Here is a 14,532-nt window from a genome sequence, read left to right on the forward strand (position 1 = left end):
CTGTCATCTGGCTCTAATGAGGATCCACCAAGCTCACTTACCATCCTCCGGTGACAATCTGCTCACTCAGTGTGGTGGACCTCCACCAGCTAAAGGTCTTTTTTGTATGATCCCCTGTACTCCCCCCATCTTGATGGCATTATCCAAGAAAGGTTCCAAATCTTTCCTATGCTAGAGAAGGCCCTCCCCTTGTAACCAAATACCGATTACCAAAATCACTTACAGTGCTTTCTAAGTTCTTTAGAAAACATCAAGTTTATGATCATGTATTGCAGATGTGTCAAACTAAAATTAAATAAAGGACTTTTGCACCACAATTCATTTCTGGATTACAGCTCTTGATATTCTAAATTTGACCCAAAAAAGGGACCTTTGCCTGCCTGTCCTTCCACATTACAATCACAGCATGGAAATGTAGCTCAGACATTTTTAATTGCAGCATACAATGTGATTTTTTACATCTTAAATTCAATGAGTTAGATTGACATTATAACGAGATGGAATTTTAAAGCAATTTACAACAAAAGAGGAACCTCTGGTGAATCCTCAAGTCAAGCTTTCATATTCCACACAACTGTAACCACTAACCAGACACGTCTGCATTACACTTACAGGTCCTGTCCCTGTCCCATCTCGTGACTGAACAGTGAAAGAGAAGCAGCAGACTGATGAGCTCATCTCCCTCTCGCTCTGCTTTCTCCTCCTATCACCATGTACCTTGTTAGCATATGAGCACTGCAGCACAACTGATTGGCTCATTGTGCTGCTTCTCCCTCTCCTAGTCTGAGCTCTGCTGCACAGGGACTGCAAGAGCAGGATACCATGTTACATTCAGGTTCTTACACTGCTTACAATAAAAAACACTAACGAATACAGGGCTGCATTAATGGGCATCTTTTATATCTGCTAAAAGTTCAGCTTTAACTATACATTATCCACACAAGAGTACAAAATTGCATGAGGCCTCATGATTGAAATAAAATAATAGTCCTTTGTAGCAACCAATCAGATTCTTCCCTTGATTTTTCTAGAGGAGCCTTTCTTAACCTCTTTGTCCTAGAGCAGTGGTCTCCAAACTTATGTGGACCTTGGGGCACTCTTTCATCCACTGATACCAACAATGGGGCATAATTCCCCTCACTGACCCAATGAAGGGGCACAATTCCTCCCAATTATGTCAACGATGGGGCACAATTTTTTCCACTGACACCAAATATATGGCATTGTTTTTTTCCCTATTGACGTCGGGAACCATAGGTTGGTCTTGATGGACTTGTGTCTTTTTTCAACCTCACCTACTATGTAACTATGGACCTTTTCTACTCATGGCCACAGTCTGGCCCCCCTAAAATTTGAAGGACTGTAAACTGGCCCTTTATTTAGAATTTTTTGGAGACCCTTGTCCTAATGGAACCCTTGAAATAATGTTCAGGTCTCAGAGAACCCCTGCCAAAACTCATTAATTTGGGGTAAGTGGGAAAAACGCCCCTTACATTGGTGGTCAATGAGCAGAATGTCCTCCTAAAGCCGTGTACACATGAGCGGAATGTCCGACAGAAAAAGTCAGACGGAAGCTTTTCATCGTCTATTCCGATCATTTGTATGCCTCATTGGACTTTATTTTTTTGAAAATTCTGACGGACCTAGAAATAGAACATGTTCGGGAAAAATGCTCGCCTGTATGCTGTTTCGACGGACCAAAAATGACGCTTGCTCTGAAGCAAGTACAAGACGGAAGCTATTGGCTACTGGCTATTGGACTTCCTTTTTCTAGTCCCGTCATACGTGCTGTACGTCACTGTGTTCTGGACGGTCAGACTTTGGTTTGACCGTGTGTAGGCAAGACCGCTTTAATGGAATTCCGTCTGAGACACCTTCGGAGTTTATTCTGACGACAAAACCGGTCGTGTGTGCGCGGCATTACAGTGGTGTTCAGAATGGCACCCTTACAGGCAGCTAAAAAGATCATTGGTGCCACGACACTGGCTCTGCCAAGTGGCACTGTCCACTGCTGAGAGTCATCCACAGCTCAAGGAACCCCTAGCAACTTCTGGAGGAACCTTGAGTAAGAAAGGCTGTTCTAGGTCAAAATTAGACCTTGAAAGGAAGATGCTGACTGGTTACTTTTGGCAGCAAGGACATTGTTACTTTCAGAGACTTGTATTGACTTTGTATTTTTAATAATAATAATACATGAAGCGTCAGATGAATCCTTGTGGTGCGGCACGTGGTTCTGTACATAGAACAAATACTGGAAGGTAGAGGAGGGGGACCTAGCAGGTGGAGAAGGTCTTCCAAAAGAAGTTTTTGCACATACTCTTCTCCCGGGCCATGGGTGGGTTGTACATGGATCTTTGTGGTCTGTACTGCAACTCCGGATCTTCGTTGTTCATGGTATATGTATCGGCCCACGGTGACGCCCAATCTAGTATGGCCAAAAGTACATTCACAAGGTTGTTTTTCTTCACCTCATCTATTTCCTACAGCAAATCAAAAAAAAATAAGCATTTCAAATGATTGACAAACTAACACAAACTGTAAAATAGTTAAAGAAGTCCTATCATTATAATTGTTTATAGTTCTGTCCCCCGCGTAGTACTTTTTTCCATGTGTTTTCTAACCCTAGTTATTAGGTCCGACCTGCCCCACTCCCCTCCTGCCACAGCTAATGCGACAACAGGAAGGAGACGGCTGTTTCATAGCTGCAGCTTGTCTCGGCTCTGAGCAGCGGCAAGAGCAATGCAGAGTCTGATACATTCTCCTCTTTGCTCCTTCTGTATTACTCTTGCCATTGCTAGTCTTGAGAAAGTACTCAGAGCACTATGTTGAGAAAGTACTCAGAGCACTGTGGCGCCTGATTTTTTTTTGCCCTGAAATACAATTTTCCGTTTGCTTTTTTCTTTTGTGTAGCACCCTCTGGATAGGTGCTAGGATCGGGTAAATTTAGCTTAGGCTCACTGCATTCAGTGAAGCTGTATTTCATTGTTAGGTAAATTTAGTTTTGGCTCACCAGTAATCAGTGTAGCTGTGTTGAAAGTTCTGGTCAGTTCTGTGTTTCAGTGGCTGCAGGATTAACTGCTTCCCTCTGTTTTTCCAGAAATGCTTTGGAAGATAGTGGGCAGGGAGTGTATAAATCGGCAGCCGAATATTTATGCAGCCCTGGCCAATTCCTGGGGAGGGTCTCCCAGATGGTGGCTGGGAGTGTGGATAAATACTCTGAGACTAAGAGCAGGGGTTTATTTTTCCCTGAGGAGGAGATCACAGCTTAGGGGGGCTGTTTGCCCCCTGGGTAATTCTGCCATGTGCTTGTGGATTATCGAGGCCTCAGTTGGGCTAGCTGGAGGCCTACTTTACTGAGAGTTTGCTGTGTGTTTGGTGTGATAGGACTGTAAATACCATATGGAAATAAAATCAGTAAAGTGCAGCAACCCTAAATTTCTGTGTGGACATTCCTTTCTTGGAATATAAAGTTTAATGGTTGGGAATGTTGTGAGGAGGACTGTGGAATGGAGATGGGCACAAGATGGAGGACAGTTAAAACCTCAAGCAGTTGTTGTTCTGGTAGGAGAATATGCGTGGCAGGGATTTGCTCTTGGCTCCATTTCTAGCCATTCACAAGCCTGTAGTGGGTGAAGTTGTTGGATACCTCTCACAGCTCTGCTCTCTATACAGGCTATGTACAGAACAGTGATGATGGCACTGTAAATCTTACAAGGTAATATCTGGGCTTGTAAAGCCATTTGGTGGCAGCAAATTGGATTTCTATCTTTTGTTGCTATTGAGACATATATTAAAAAGAAAATGTTGGTGTCTGCAGTTCAGCTTTTAACCACTTCAGCCCCAGAAGTATTTACCCACTTCCTGACCAGGCCATTTTTTGCGATACGGCACTGCGTTGCTTTAACCGCTTGGCGACCAGCCGCCGTCGTTATACTGCGGCAGGTCGGCATGATCCCGGGAACCATCGTAGCTATACGTCAGCTTGCGGGATCGATATACCAGGCCTGCGCACGCGCCCACTGCACAGCGGGGGTGCCAATGCTCGTGGCCAACGGTCGTGATGGCGGCCAGCCAAGAGCGATCGCGAGCACAACGGACAAAACACGGAAGCGTGTGTGTACATACAAATCCGTGTTTTGTTCTGAGAGGAGTGACAGATTGTGTGTTGCTATTAGCTAGGAATCACGATCTGTCACTTCCTCTAGTCAGTCCACTCCCCCTTCAGTTAGAATCACCTCCCAGGGAACACAGTTAACCCCTTGATCGCCCCATAGTGTTAACCCCTTCCCTGCCAGTGACATTTTTACAGTAATCAATGCATTTTTATAGCACTGATCGCTGTATTAATGCCAACGGTCCCAAAAATGTGTTAAGGGGTTAACACCCCTTAACACATTTTGACACACATCGCCCCAGTGTCACTGCTCTCGCACGGGGGCGTGCAGCGTGGTGAACCCAGTCGCGCTGTATCTCCAGGACACGGTGTGACCCCATCTGGGTAAAGAGCCGATGAAGCGGCTCTTTAACCATGTGATTGGCTGTGTCCAACCACAGCCAATCACATGTAAACGTGAAAGTGTCGTTTGTGGTTCTCTTCGCCTCACGCTGACAGAGTGTGAGGCGAGGAGACCCGATCAGTGGTATCTCCTTGCAGTGCCCTGATTATCAATGTAGCCCCAGCAGTGCTCATCAGTGACACCAATCAGTGCCCATCAGTGACCCCAATAAGTGACCACAATCAGTGACCACAATCAGTGACCATCAGTGACACCAATCAATGTCCATCAGTGACACCAATCAGTGCTTACTTTCAGTGCCTGCTCATCAGTGCTGCCCATCAGTGCCGCCTATCATTGCCCATAAGTGCTGCCTATCAGTGCCCACCAGTGCCACCTATCAGTGCTGCCTATTAGTGCTCATCTGTGCCACCTTTCAGAGCCCATCAGTGTGGCATATTAGTGCCTCCTCATCACTGCCACCCCATCAGTGCCCTTCAGTGCTGCCTCATCAGCGCACATCAGTGAAGTAGAAAAATTTACTGACAGAAACTAAGAAACACTTTTTAAATTTTTTTTTAGCAAAAAATAAAAAATACCACCAAAACAAAGCTCTATTTGTGGGAAGAAAATGAAAAAAAATTTCACTTGGGTACAGTACAGCGTTGCATGACCGCGCAATTGTCATTCAAAGAGTGAGAGCGCTGAAAGCTGAAAATTGGCCTGGGCAGGAAGGGGGTAAAAGTGCCCATTATTGAATTGGTTAAAGTAATTCTAACCCATGGAAACGCAACACCCAACAGCTGACGCTTTGTACCTAATAAAGAAACTTTTTGAAAAAACGTAAAAAATTGTATTTTGAGTATTCTTTTTTTTTACATAAAACAAACTTGTGTTTTAGATTTACTGATCCTTTAATCAAATGCAACATGTTTGTTTCTTCTCTTTGAATAACGCCCCCCTACTAAAATTATTTCCAGTCCTTAAAAAACTCTTCAGATTAAACCAATTCCCAAGCGGTACGGAAAAATAAATGATGACAACTCAATGTTTGATTTAATTTCCAGGCAAGTTAATACGTTACATTTGCTTCTCATGCAACTAAATCTTCAGCAAATGGATCTTTTTTTTTTTCCCCTTCCCCAGACGCACTCGCTGCCTTGATTTAAGCCCGTGGCATTTGATAACGGTGAAATAAGATAATTTTACTTTTCTCTCTTCCTTTTACACAGATGTTAGTAAAACGGGACAGAGAGAACAAATCAAGGGCCTAATTATTCTATGGCCCCATTATTTTTGCGTGACATCAGTGGTTCTTTAAAGACGCGGGCCCTAACCTTTTCTACATCACTCTGCCGGCGATTTGGAGGAAAATGACAGATTCTGACAGATAATGTACTGCCGAGCTCCGAGGCTGCACTTCTGCGTACCATTTTAATGTAATAACCCGCTTTAATGGTTACATTTATGGACTGTTTCCTGGAACTTTTTCAAAAAAAATGGAAAAAAAAATTAAAAAGGAAGCAAATGAATCTCTGAAATAGGAGCCTGTAAAACAGAGGGGATTTAATTAACTGCGCGGGCCGCAGCCTGTGTCCAAATGCACGATTCCATCTTTCTTGCATAACTTTATTTTAGCATTGATTTCCTTTCAATTCACCTTGGTTTTATTTCTGATGCGGTCTCCTATTAGGTTAGACGTATAAAGGCACTTATCTGAGGGCGGCCATGTTGTACGCTGCGTATGTGTATCTTAGATGGCTCTTCTAACCTGACTTTTCATTTTAATGTGGAAAGAAATCTCAAAAGGCCAATTTATTGGAATAATGCTTCCAGAAATAAAACAAATAAGCTAAAGCTGATCTCAGGGCTAAATATATCATTACATAGTTTATAAGGCTGAAAAAGAGACAACCTGGATTTTAGAAAAGTTTTTTACAGTTGTCAATACTCCCAGCCAGTACCACTTCTTGAGGGAGGGAGTTCCACATTTTTATTGCTCTAACAGAAAAGAACCAGTGTAGCACCCTCCTAGTCAGGTTGCTAATCAAACATCATTTTTGGCTCCTGCTGTAGCCAGAGGAGCAATGATTGTTTATTCTGGTTCTACACTGGCTGGGAGTTTGATTGCTTCCCCCTGCCACTAGAAGAAGTTTCTGGAGTTTAGGGAGGGAGAGTTTAAAATGACCAGCCTGAATATTGGGCAGGGACCAGCCAATCCCTGGGAAGGTGTGCCCAAATGTTGGCTGGGAGTGCTGTTAAATAGTTTGCAACCCTGAGACAAAATGTTGAGCTGCTTAAAAGAGGTTGCACCTGATCTGGTTCCTGGATTCTATGAATAGAGCTTCATATCTGTTTTACGAATCATTTCATGGTCCTCAATTGTGAACTAATAGACTGTTCCAGTCTAGCCCATCTGTTCTACAAGCTACTTCATGGTCCCCAGCCGTGAACCTATAGACTGCTTCAGTCTAGCCTATCTGTTCTACAAGCTACATCATGGTCCCCAGCCATGAACCTATAGACTGGTTCAGTCTAGCCTATCTGTTCTACAAGCTACTTTATGGTCCCCAGCAATGAACCTATAGACTGCTTCAGTCTAGCCTATCTGTTCAGCAAGTTACTTCATGGTCCTCAGCCGTGACCCTCTAGACTGTTTCAGTCTAGCCTATCTGTTCTACAAGCTACTTCATGGTCTCCAGACATGAACCTATAGACAGTTCTAGTCTAGCCTATCTGTACTACAAGCTACTTCATGGTCCCCAGCCATGAACCTATAGACTGCTTCAGTGTAGCCTATCTGTTATACAAGCTACTTCATGGTCCCCAGCCATGAACCTATAGACTGCTTCAGTGTAGCCTATCTGTTCTACAAGCTACTTCATGGTCCTCAGCCGTGAACCTATAGACTGCTTCAGTCTAGCCTATCTGTTCTACAAGCTACTTCATGGTCCTCAGCCGTGAACCTATAGACTGTTTCAGTCTAGCCTATCTGTTCTACAAACTACTGCATGGTTTCCAGTCATGAAACTATAGACTATTCCAGTCTTGCTGCACCTAATTTACCAAATATCTCAAGGTTCCCATGTGTGAGTGAAAATAAACTGTGCTCCTGCCGTTTAGAGAATTTTTTTAAAAAATTCTTTCCAAGCGTTTTGGAATATCCTGTACCACCCTAGAGCCTCTCCCCAGTTTCCTTTAAGCAACAAATTATCAAAAAAGACAAACCCCTTCACAGATCAATTATCTGAAGTGTATGGACTGTTGTGGTGTTCCTTGCAGCCTCTACAGTCTTGTGAAAAAGGGGGAGTAGCCCTTCATAAGGTTAACCCTCCTTTCTTCTAACCTCAAGTCATGGCTGTGTGTCCTCTTCAGGGACCTTAGAATAATGCCCCGTACACACGATCGGATATTCCGCCAGCAAAAATTGGATGTGAGGTTTTGGTTGGAAATTCCGACCGTGTGTTTGCTCCATCGTACTTTTGCTGGCGGAATTCCCGCCAGCAAAAGATTGAGAGCAGGTTCGCTGGTGGAATTCCCGCCAGCAAAAGATTGAGAGCAGGTTCTCTATTTTCCCGTCGGAAAAAGTTCCTATCGGGAATTCCGTTCATCTGTATGCAATTTCGACGCGCAAAAAACGACGCATGCTCGGAAACAATCCGATGCATGCTTAGAAGCATTGAATTTCATTTTCTTGGCGTCGTAGTGTTGTACGCCTCCGTGTTCTTGGCAGTCGAAAGTTCAGAGAACTTTTATGTGACCGTGTGTATGCAAGGCAAGCTGGAGCGGAATTCCATCGGAAAAACCATCCAAGATTTTTCCAACGGAAATTCCGCTCATGTGTACGGGGCATTAGGGCAGCTGTCAGGTGTGTGCGCAAATCTGACTAGCCACCCGATTTCAAAGTTTACTCTACACTGATGTCCTGAAGGGGCTTTTAGATCTTTACCTATGGAAAATATAGGGCACTGAAGTTTGTTGCCGGTTCATGGATGCATGCAATTTTAAACTTTGACACTGGATATCTATGTGGCGCAACCTCAACTTTTATATTTTGTTAAGAATTTGGCAATATTATATTATATAATATATTATATATTAAATATTGTGGTGTGCCCTAAAATGAACTGAGTGAATTTTTTGGAGTGTTTTCTACATTTCATAAACTGTTGCACTAATATCGTGTGACCTAAACAATTAAAAATACCACTATTTTATTCTCTAGGGATAATGGTTTTAACTAATCCTTAGGCTTAAAATGATTTTTTAAAGGTGTGAAAAAAACCTGAAATGACTGGCAGTGAAAGGGTTCAACATTTGAGGTACAGTATCAAATGTTAATCTAGATAAACTACATCCACTGGACTTTCACCATCCAATTTCTCACTTGCTTTCTCATAGAATGATAACAAGTTGGTCTGACAAAGGTCTTTCATAAATCCAAGCTGGTTGTCTCTAATAATACCTTTTTGATGGGGTCAGATTTCTTGTATAGAGCACCTTATCGTTCTCCCTCAAATACCTTACATACTATTGATGTTAGGCTGATGTTAGGATGTTAGGTCTGTAGTTTCCTGGAATACTTCTCTGTCATTTTTTGTAAATTGTTTGCCCATCCTTCTCCCAATCTGTGTACTGCTGTATAGGGAATTAATGCCGAGTCACATTGCAGTACCTACTCTAGTTACTGTCATGTGAGAGAGATGTCCACTCTCAACCCTCTGACTGGAGAGTGAAAGAGCAGCAGCATATTGATGGGGTCATCCCCGTGATCACTCCTCCTCCATTTTTCTTGTCGATATATTTGAGTGCAGCACACCTGACTGGCTCCCCTGTCCTTCCTTCCCCCAATCTAAGTACTTAGTACTAAGTGCTACGTACTAAGTCTAAGTATAGGGAAATTATGTCATGTGTAAAGAGTAAACCAGCTTTTGTAGAAAAAAAAAGCATTCCCCTCTAGGTGATCTATGCACATTGCAGGAATTAAAAAAAAAAAAAAAATTCTAGCAGATTTCCTAACTTTTTTTGATCTGAAGAAAAAGCTGTTTGTTTCACCATGTCCTTTGCAGACTAAATCTGAATGGGAGGGTTGTACTCTCACCAAAACTGAAATTCCTATTGCAGGGGAGCCAATCACACAAGCAGGAAATTACATTGTTGTGCAGAACACCTCCAGGTTGCCATATTGCATTGAATTTGACAGAAAATTACAGAGACTGTGGATTGAAAGGGAATTTCTTGTAACATTTAATCACAGTATAGCGTGTGTAGCAATTGTATATGCTACTATTTATTTATTTGTTGTTTTTTTCCCACGGAAGTGGAGTTACCCTTTAAAGTACCTACATTAGCTACACTAAAACATTACATTTAAGGCTACACTCTGGGCAAAAAAATAAAAATAATACCCCTTCCCCAGCTGAAGAAGTTGAGCTTTTCGATCAGGTGACCGCCGTGACAGCCAATCACATCGGTCACATGACCTTAAGCTCCACCCCACATTCTAAACCCCTTAAGGGGCCGCCAGCTTCAAGGGGTTAAAGCTCAATGATAAAGAGGGTGTATTGTGGGTCCCCAAAAACGCGTTGACTATTTTTTTGCGATAGAGCTAAAGTACCATCCTAGCATTTTGTACTTTTTACCCTTTTTGGCTTGGCACTCCCTCTTTGGGTTGAAAATATGTCTGCTCATTCATAAAACCAGAGAATAAGCAGACCAATGCAACCCTTGGGGCTTATTCCATAAAAAAAAAAAAAAAAAAAAAAAAAAAAAAAAAAAAAAAGCCCAGCCACCCATAGCAATCAATCCAATTTTATGTTTATTACCCCGAGGGCACTAAAGCAATATGTTGTTTGAACTGCATCAATGAGCAACCCCTCTCATTGTATACTTTCCCTTTTTTTTCTTACAATCCCAATTTGACATAAGATTAATCACTGTGCAAATCTAGAATACAAATCGACCATAACAGGCAAAAAAGTAGGAGAGCGGCGACTACGTCTCCCCGCCGTCTCATCTGTACTCGCCTGGATCAATTGAAAGCAATAAAAAGCAGATGGAAGTAATAATGGGATTAAGGTCACCATTGATTTGTCATTATTGTACATCCTGTTACAGATATGTGTACGCTGCGGTGACATAAGTATATCTGCCTACACACATCAGTTCCTGAAGCAATATAGAAGAAATAAGTTACAGAAAGCAAGAACTGACTGCACAAAGTTAGAATGTAAATTGCACATACCATGCTGCCGCTTGCAGCGGTTTTGTCTCGGCGGATGGGCACAGCCGATCGGACACAGCAGAACGCCAGGAGCAGGAGCAAAAGCTGAGCGGTGAACATGTCGGCAGGCGTTCGGTGGTGCACGCTCTTCGCAGCTTTCCCCTATTTTCACCCGAACGCTCCCTCTTTATACAAGCGGCTAAGAGGACACCCCAACCGTGATGCACAATCCGCAGCACTTATCAAAAAGGCTCCTCAGAGTATCTATTGCTATCGCTGGCGAAGGTGACGCGGCGGTGGCGGCGGGAGGGCGAGGCGCTCTTTATTTTTTTTTTGTGAAGAGTGAAATGAGCTCGAAGTCGATACATTTAATTGGTAACTGAATAGGAAATCATCGCAGTCTTTCAAGACACAAAAGGCTTTTATCATCCGGCAGATTAGGCTTTGTCGGGATTTCACCTCTTTCCAAAGAGTTTATTTATAAGTCTTGAAGTGCCAACAGAAGAGGAAGGCTTGGCACATGGGAGGAATGAGGAACGTAAGGGAAGGAGAATCAACTGCAAAAAAAATGTAACCAATTCAGCCCCAAAAGATTTTACCTCCTTCATGACCAGGCCATTTTTTGTAGCACTGGCAATTACTCGGTCATACAACACTTTTGTATAATTTTTTTTTTTTTTTTTACACACAAATAAATAGAGCTTTCTTTTGGTGCCATCCGATGACCACTAGGTGTTTAGGTTTTATTATATAAATGAAAAAAAGCCCAAAAAATTTAGGAAAAAAAATATATTTTTTACTTTTTACTATAAGATATTCTAGACATTTTTTTTTTTAAATCAAATTTCTTTTTAAATGTTGGCCAAAATATATGTTGCTACATGTCTTTGGTAAAAAAAAAAAAAAATCCCAATAATTGTTACAGTGCATCCGGAAAGTATTTACAGTTCTTCAGTTTTTCCACATTTTGTTATGTGTCAGCCTTATTCCAAAATGGATTAAATTCATTATTTTCCTCAGAATTCTACAAACAACACCCCATAATAACAAAGTGAAAGATGTTTGTTTGAAATCTTTTAAAATTTGTTTAAAAAAAAAAACGACACCCCCCCCCCCCCCTATGTACATAAGTATTCACGGTCTTTGCTCAATACTTTGTTGAAGCACCTTTGGCACCAATTACAGCCTCAAGTCTTTTTGCGTATGATGCTACAAGCTTGGCACACCTATTTTTGGGCAGTTTCTCCCATTCTTCTTTGCAGAACCTCTCAAGCTCCATCAGGTTTGATGGGGGGGGGGGGGGGGGGGGTTTAGTTCACAGCCATTTCCAGATCTCTCCAAAGATGGTCAATTGGGTTCAAGACTGGGCTCTGGCTGGGCCAGTTGTCCCATGGCCACTCCCTTGTTATCTTGGCTGTGTGCCTAGGGTCGTTGTCCTGTTAGAAGATGAACCTTCACCCTAGTCTGAGGTCCAGAGCACTCTGGAGCAGGTTTTCATCAAGGTCTCTGTACATTGCTGCATTCATCTTTCCCTCTAGCCTGACTAGTCTCCCAGTAAAAACCCAGAAAAACATCCCCACGGCATGATGCTGCCACCACCATGCTTCACTGTAGGGATGGTATTGGCCAGGTGATTAGTGGTGCCTGGTTTCCTCCAGACATGTCGCTTGGCATTCAGGCCAAAGAGTTCAATCTTTGTTTCATCAGACCAGAGAATTTTGTTTCTCATGGTTTGAGAGTCCTTCAGGTTCCTTTTGGCAAACCCCAGGGTGGCTGTCATGTGCCTTTTTCTGAGGAGTGGCTTCTTTCTGGCCACTCTACCATACAGGCCTGATTGGTGGAGTGCTGCAAAGATGGCTGTTCTTCTGGAAGGTTCTCCTTTCTCCACAGAGAAATGCTGGAGCTTGGTCAGAGTGACCATCGGGTTCTTGGCCACCTCCCTGACTAAGGCCCTTCTCCCCCGATTACTCAGTTTGGCTGGGCGGCCCGCTCTAGGAAGAGTCCTGGTGGTTCCAAACTTCTTCCATTTACGGATGATGGAGGCCACTGTGCTCATTGGGACCTTTAATGCTGTAGTACCCTTCCCCAGATGGGTGCCTCCATACAATCCTGTCTCGGAGGTCTACAGACAATTCCTTGGACTTCACGGCTTGGTTTGTCCTCTGACATTTATAGTTATAGCGTCTACAAAATAGGGGATAGATTTATGGCATTTTTATTATTATTTTATTTTACTAGTAATGGTGGCGATCAGCGATTTTTATCAGGACTGCGACATTGCGGCGGACAAATCGGACACTTTTTTGGGACCATTGACATGTATACACAGAGGCGGCTCTCTAATTAGGCGAAATAGGCAGTGGCCTCAGGCCTCGCAGTCATAGGGGCCTCGCACAGCTGGATTGTTTACCTAATTAGAGAGCCGCCCCTTCCAGCAGCAGAGATCTCCTCCATCACACAGTCCTGTATCCCCTCACTTTGCTACAGGGAGAGATACGGGCTGCGAGTGAGACGTGTGATCGGAGCTCCGGATCACAGACAGGGAGAGAGAGCCGCTCAGTAGAGCTCTGACAGATCTCCCCCCTCCCCCTGCTGCCTGCACAGCCAGACAGAAGAGGAGAGAGAGCTTCTGCTCCTCCTCCTCCCGCCCTCTCCTCCTGTGTCTGCCCCGCCCACTCTCCTCTGCAGTGTTCTCTGCTCTGCCTCAGAGAAGGGGATGTGTGGGCGGGAAGATTCAATCTGAAGCCCAGGAAAAGGGGAGTCTGATCCATCCATCCATCCATCCAGTCCCTCCTGCCTCCCAGTGAGTACACTGATGTAGGGGATGCTCTTCCTTCCCTTCCATCTCCACCCCCTTCTCTTTCTTTCTATCTATCTATCTATCTATCTATCTATCTATCTATCTATCTATCTATCTATCTCTATCCTTCCATCTTTCTTTCTTTCTTTCCTTCTATCTATCTATCTTTCTCTTTCTTTCTTTCATTCTCTTTCTTTCTTTCTTTCTTTCTTTCTTTCTTTCTTTCTTTCCTTCCATCTTTCTTTCTCTTTCTTTCTTTCTTTCCTTCCATCTTTCTTTCTTTCTTTCTTTCTTTCTTTCTTTCCTTCCATCTTTCTTTCTCTTTCTTTCTTTCTTTCCTTCCATCTTTCTTTCTTTCTTTCTTTCTTTCTTTCTTTCTTTCTTTCTTTCTTTCTTTCTTTCCTTCCATCTTTCTTTCTCTTTCTTTCTTTCTTTCTTTCTTTCCTTCCATCTTTCTCTTTCTTTCTTTCTTTCCTTCCATCTTTCTTTCTCTTTCTTTCTTTCTTTCTTTCTTTCTTTCCTTCCATCTTTCTCTTTCTTTCTTTCTTTCTTTCCTTCCATCTTTCTCTTTCTTTCTTTCTTTCTTTCTTTCTTTCCTTCCATCTTTCTTTCTCTTTCTTTCTTTCTTTCCTTCTTTCTTTCTTTCTTTCTTTCTTTCCTTCCTTCCATCTTTCTTTCTCTTTCTTTCTTTCCTTCCATCTTTCTTTCTCTTTCTTTCTTTCCTTCCATCTTTCTTTCTCTTTCTTTCTTTCCTTCCATCTTTATTTCTTTCTTTCCTTCCATCTTTCTTTCTTTCTTTCTTTCTTTCTTTCTTTCCTTCCATCTTTCTTTCTTTCTTTCTTTCTTTCCTTCCATCTTTCTCTTTCTTTCTTTCTCTTTCCTTCTTTCTTTCTTTCCTTCCATCTTTCTTTCTCTTTCTTTCTTTCTTTCCTTCCATCTTTCTCTTTCTTTCTTTCTTTCTTTCCTTCCATCTTTCTCTTTCTTTCTTTCCTTCCATCTTTCTTTCTCTTTCT

General features: G+C 42.6%; 1 protein-coding gene across 1 annotated transcript; it reads right to left on the minus strand.

Moving 5' to 3' along the window:
• Positions 1–413: 413 nt before the first annotated feature.
• LOC141111307 (cortistatin-like) lies at positions 414–11,053 on the minus strand. Its single transcript, XM_073603477.1, has 2 exons — positions 10,741–11,053; positions 414–2,480 (listed from the first exon to the last, which is right to left on the minus strand). Exons 1-2 carry the CDS (start codon positions 10,837–10,839, stop codon positions 2,274–2,276), a joined length of 306 nt encoding a protein of 101 aa, XP_073459578.1. The 5' UTR covers positions 10,840–11,053; the 3' UTR covers positions 414–2,273.
• Positions 11,054–14,532: the final 3,479 nt, after the last annotated feature.

The sequence above is a fragment of the Aquarana catesbeiana genome, linkage group LG10 (genome assembly GCF_042186555.1).
Source record: "Aquarana catesbeiana isolate 2022-GZ linkage group LG10, ASM4218655v1, whole genome shotgun sequence".
NCBI lineage: Eukaryota > Metazoa > Chordata > Amphibia > Anura > Ranidae > Aquarana > Aquarana catesbeiana.

Bases quoted from the DNA above. Each gene is read 5' to 3' on its own strand.
- LOC141111307 (XM_073603477.1), bottom strand. From the start codon at position 10,839: ATGTTCACCGCTCAGCTTTTGCTCCTGCTCCTGGCGTTCTGCTGTGTC. The intron at 2,481-10,740 runs GTATGTGCAATT...GATTTGCTGTAG, and splicing joins CCGCTGCAAGCGGCAGCATG to GAAATAGATGAGGTGAAGAA.